The sequence below is a fragment of the Dasypus novemcinctus genome, chromosome 23 (genome assembly GCF_030445035.2).
Source record: "Dasypus novemcinctus isolate mDasNov1 chromosome 23, mDasNov1.1.hap2, whole genome shotgun sequence".
Classification (NCBI taxonomy): Eukaryota; Metazoa; Chordata; class Mammalia; order Cingulata; family Dasypodidae; genus Dasypus; species Dasypus novemcinctus.
The window spans coordinates 1,154,592-1,159,395 of NC_080695.1; the positions used below are offsets into that span (position 1 = coordinate 1,154,592).

At 67.9% G+C, this 4,804-nt stretch overlaps 1 protein-coding gene across 1 annotated transcript; it reads left to right on the forward strand.

Annotated features, from left to right (window-relative positions):
- Positions 1 to 342: 342 nt before the first annotated feature.
- On the forward strand, positions 343 to 2,722 carry LOC131275656 (mastin-like). The gene is made up of 6 exons (XM_058286708.1): positions 343 to 473; positions 546 to 606; positions 771 to 951; positions 1,179 to 1,450; positions 2,082 to 2,227; positions 2,329 to 2,722. Exons 2-6 carry the CDS (start codon positions 546 to 548, stop codon positions 2,491 to 2,493), a joined length of 825 nt encoding a protein of 274 aa, XP_058142691.1. The 5' UTR covers positions 343 to 473; the 3' UTR covers positions 2,494 to 2,722.
- The last annotated feature ends 2,082 nt before the right edge of the window (positions 2,723 to 4,804 follow it).

The following is a 4,804-nucleotide window of genomic DNA, read 5'->3' on the forward strand; positions in this document are numbered from 1 at the left end:
GGTCCCCTCCCCGGGCAGCACCGTGCGCGCGTGCGTCGTGTGCCTGGGCGTGAGCACGCACACGTGCACGTGCTGGAGGGGAGCCCTGCCTTCCCGGGGCCCCTCGCCGGGCTGGTCCCCACCGCGCCAGCCCGTCCACTCGGCAGACGAGCCCCGGGTGCCGACCACGCGCGCCCAGAGGCCGCCCAGGACGGCGCCCGCACGGCGAGGGGGCCCGCGGGCGGCAGGGCGTTCCCCGGGGGGCGGCCCCGCTGGTGCCCGGGGCGCGGGGCGGGGTCACGTGGGGCAAGCCCCTTGTCTCCTCCATCTCTGCTTGCGACACTGACCTGGGGGGACCGCGGGAGGCGAGAGGCTCAGGCTGCCCCGCCCCTGCAGGACCCCCAGGAGGCGGGCAGCCCACCCACCACTTCCTCTGCAGGACAGATAAAGGGGCGCCCGCGCCCCAGAGCCGCAGGCGGCACAGACCTGGGAAGGTAAGGGCGCTGCCCCCCCCACCCCTCAGCCGGGGCGCCCTGGCCCCCCACCCACCCCCACCTCCCCTGCAGATGCTGCGGCTGCTGCTCCTGGCCCTGCCCTGCCTGGGGGGTTCGGTCCTCGCCTTCCCAGGTGAGTCCCGACCCCGGCCCTGCCCCTGCCCAGCTGCCCTGTCCCCTCAGCACCAGCCTGGGGAGGGGACAAGGGTGGCGCCTCCTGGGGGGCTGAGAGGCCAGCTGGGCTGCTGGGGGGGGGGGGCGCCTAGTCCCTGCTCACTCCTTGCTCTGCTCACCCAGCCCAGGGCCCAGGGTCCAAGCTCGTGGGCATCGTGGGGGGTCAGGATGCCCCCGCTGGCAGGTGGCCCTGGCAGGTCAGCCTGAGGAAATTCAATGAAAACTACGGCCAATGGACGCACGTGTGCGGGGGCTCCCTCGTCCACCCCCAGTGGGTGCTGACCGCTGCCCACTGTGTTGAGCCGTGAGTGACCCCCCAGCCCTGATGCAATGTAGGGGGGTGGGAAGTGGGGGCTCAGGGTCCTGGGGTGGGGAGGGTCAGGGTTCGGGGCACCCTCTCTCTGGGGTCTGGGCTGTCCCTGGCTCTGAGCCCCTGGGAGCTCCCTGCTCTGGGCTGAGCCCAGGCCCTGGGCCCCCCCACCAGGCTCCCTCTGAGAAGCTTCTGGTCTTCTCCCCTCCCCCCTCCTCCAGGGAAGATTTGGGAGCTTGTGCCTTTAGGGTCCAGGTGGGGCACGTGAAGCTCTGTGACAATGACTGGCTGACGAAGGTGACTCAGATCATCCGGCACCCCAAGTACAATGTCCACCTGTCTACCAAGGGGGGCGGGGACATCGCCCTGCTGAAACTGGAGGTCCCTGTGGCGCTGCCCAAGCACGTCAGACCCGTCACCCTCCCGCCTGCCTCTCTGAGCGTCCCTGAGATGTCCTGCTGGGTGACCGGCTGGGGGGACATCGCCTCCAGTCGTAAGTGCCAGGATTGCCGCGGAGGGCCATGGGTGGGCTGCCCAGGGCCAGCGGCTGGGAGGGGCAGGGGGTCTTTCTTGAGAAGACCTCGGTCCCTGCCTGTTGAATGCGGGGGAGTGGTTGAGCAGGTTCATGCAGCTGCCCAGGACCCAGGGCCCCGCTGGGCCGGCTCTGGGGGACCCCAGGCCACACTCAAGAGGAGGCTGCTGCTCCCCTTCTTGGGGTGGCCCACCTGGGGGCTGCATGCTTGGCTCGCCGCCCCTTGGTCCTCCCGTGTCCCTGTCCTCACCCTGAGGCTCTCCTGCTCCAGGGAACACGTGGCCTGGGGGAAGGTCCCCGCAGCTGTCCTCGGGCTTCCCATGGGTGTGGCTCCCGGGCTGGGGCACCTGCCCTGCACCCTGTGCGTGTGGGAGCTGCAGATACACTTGGGAACCTCTTGTCACCTCTCCCCTCAAAGGATGGAAACTGAGGCTCTGGGAGCAAAAAGGACCCTTTCAGGATCCACAGGGCAAGTGGTTGCAGGTTCCCCCTCCACCGTGGAGGCGCATCCTGCCCTGCCCCCTCCCAGCCAGGTGCGTGATCTGGCAGGTGGTGGGGAGGGGTGGGCGCCTCACTCGCCCTCTCCCCACAGATCACCTGCCTCCCCCCCAGAACCTGCAGCAGGTGGAAGTCCCCATCGTGAGCAATGAGCGCTGCAGGAGGCAGTACCAGCAGGTGAACTCGCCCATCACAGAGGACATGCTGTGTGCAGGCGCCACGCTCCGGGACTCCTGCCAGGTGAGGCGCCCTGACCTCCGCCAGGTGCCCCTGAGGAGGGGCCAGAGCCTCAGGGCAAGGGGGACGTGGGCACTGGGGCTGACCCGCTCCTCTCCCCACAGGGCGACTCGGGGGGCCCCCTGGTCTGTGAAATGAACAGCACCTGGCTCCAGGTGGGCGTGGTGAGCTTTGGGCATGGCTGTGGACTTCCCAACTTCCCCGGAGTCTACACCCGAGTGTCGTCCTACGTGCCCTGGATCCGCCAGCACGTCCCCCTGCAGCCCTGACCGAGGCGCGTCCGGGCGCGGCCCCCTGCGCTTCTCCCCGGGGCTCAGCCTTCTGCTCCCCACGGTGCTGCCCCCCGCCCCTGCTCCCTGCCCTCTGCCCCTGGCTCCAGCGTGCTGGCCTTCCCAGACAGCGGGGAGCAGAGGCAGGGGACAGGCTCCCAGGCTCGGTGTCCCATAGGGGGGTGGAGATGGCCCAGGACCACCAACACCTCCCCCATCTGTGCCTATTAAACTCAGTGGAAAGCAGCTGGCGCTCGGTGTCCTTGTCTGTGCCTGTGACCGGGGGGGCCTGGGGGGCTCTGGGGGCTGGGGGGTGGGGCCAGCCTGGGTGTTTGCACCTCGCAGCCTCCTCTTGCCCTGGCCATGCGGGGGTGGGGTGGCTGGTTCCCCAGACTCAGCAGCCCCTGCCCTCAGGTCTCCCCCCGCATCCAGCCTCTGCTCTTTCCCTCCTACCTGCCCCTTCTCCTCTCTCCTCTCTCCATTGTCCTTTATTCCTCCTCTCTGTCCCTCCTCCCATGTTTTCTTTCCTCCCCTCCCCCTTCTCTCCTTTCCCTGCTCTCCTCCATTCCTTCCCCTTTCTTTTGTTCCCTTTTTCTTCACTTTCTTCCCTTCACTTAAAACTGTGCTTTATGACGCAAAGGAAAATATACTCACAATTACTGAAAAGTAAAAAATCTCGACAGAGAAATAAAAAAATGTGAAAAAGAACCAGAGGCTCATTTCAATTTAAAGCAGTACCCCGTTTCTTCTCTTTCTTCAATTGGGTAATTTCGCTCACTGCCTCCCTGCCCACGGCCTCGTTCCTCTGTCAATTTGCTCGGCTGCTCACCCCACACGGCCCTCTAGAAACAGCGGTTTTGGGTTTTCAGGTTCTGTTTTTACGTCATGTTTAAATTGTCAGTTGGCACAACCACGTTTTTAATGGTGGCTGTGACCACAGCAGGACTAGGAGATCCTGAAACCAGCCTCCCGCCTTGGAGCTGCTTGAGGGGCCTCTCGCGAGCCCCGTGGGAGGTGGTCTCGGCTGAGCCCAGCCCACCCCAGGTCCCAGAGGGCCGGGGCCGCCCCGAGCACGAGGCCAGGCTGCAGGTGGGCCTGGGGTCCGCTCTCCAGGGTGGTCTGAGCAGCACCCACCGAGCTAGGCCAGGCAGAGATGACCGCGGTGACGGAAACCCTCCCTTGTGGCCGCTCTGTGGGGGCACACCATGTCGGTCTCTTATGGCCCCTCCGCCTGGTCTGCACCCCAAGAGCCTGGGGTTTGGGGGTGACCCAGGGGCGGGCGTGCAGCAAGCAGGGAAGGGGCGAGGCTGGGGAGGCAGGGGTGTTTCCCCAGTGTCTCCCGCACTGGCCCCCGAAGCCCCCAGTCCCAGCCAGGCAGCCCTGCAGGCCGGGGGTGCACGGGGCGCCAAGCCAGACGTGGGGCGCGGGTCCCCTGACTGAAGCGGCCTCTCAGCAGCCCAGCCGGGGCCCGGCAGCCCCTTGGCCCCACGTGGGGGCAGCGTGCTGGGCCGGGGTCCCGAGGCGCTGGTGCGGGCAAGGCAGGGCGCTGGGTCCTCACACCCGCGCACGGCCAGCTGCTCGGGGTGCCTGGCAGCAGGAGCCCCTCCCGGGAGCTCAGGTGCAGGCTCAGCCTCGGCAGCCCCCGGAGCCCTCAGGGTGGGCCCTGGAGAGGACGCAGCCCCCCGCCCCCCATGGCCCCGTGCCCAGCCCGCCCTCTGAGTCCCGACGTGGTGTCCCCTGGGTCATTTGCTGGCGACTCGCCCCCTCTGCTCGCCCCCTCCTGCTCCCCTGACCCGGCGGCCTGGGGGCGGCTTTGGGTTCAAGGGCAGCGGAAGCTTCTGGTCAGTGGAGAGGACCAGCCCCAGGCCCGAGGCTGCTCATGGCATCTCCACGACCCACCCTGTCCCCAAGGGCCCTGGACACGCTCAGATTGCCCTGCCCCTCCCGGTCCCCACTGGACCCCAGGAGGAGGGCTGCCCCACCCGCCCACCTCCTCTGTACGACAGATAAAGGGGCACCCAGGGCCCAGAGCAGAAGGTGGCAGGTACCTGGGGAGGTGAGAGCCCCCTGCCCCTCCCCGCCCTCCCAGCCAGGTGCCCTGGCCTCCCCACCCAGCCCCGCCTCCCCTCCAGATGCTGCAGCTGCTGCTCCTGGCCCTGCCCTGCCTGGGGGGTCCATGGTGACCCCAGGGGGGTGCTGACCCATACAGTTCCTGTGCTGCCCAGTCTCAGAGGACCAGCTGTGGGTGGCCTGGTTCACCTGGCTCACCTGGCTCACCTGGCTCACCTGGCTCACCTGGCTTCCTCACCTG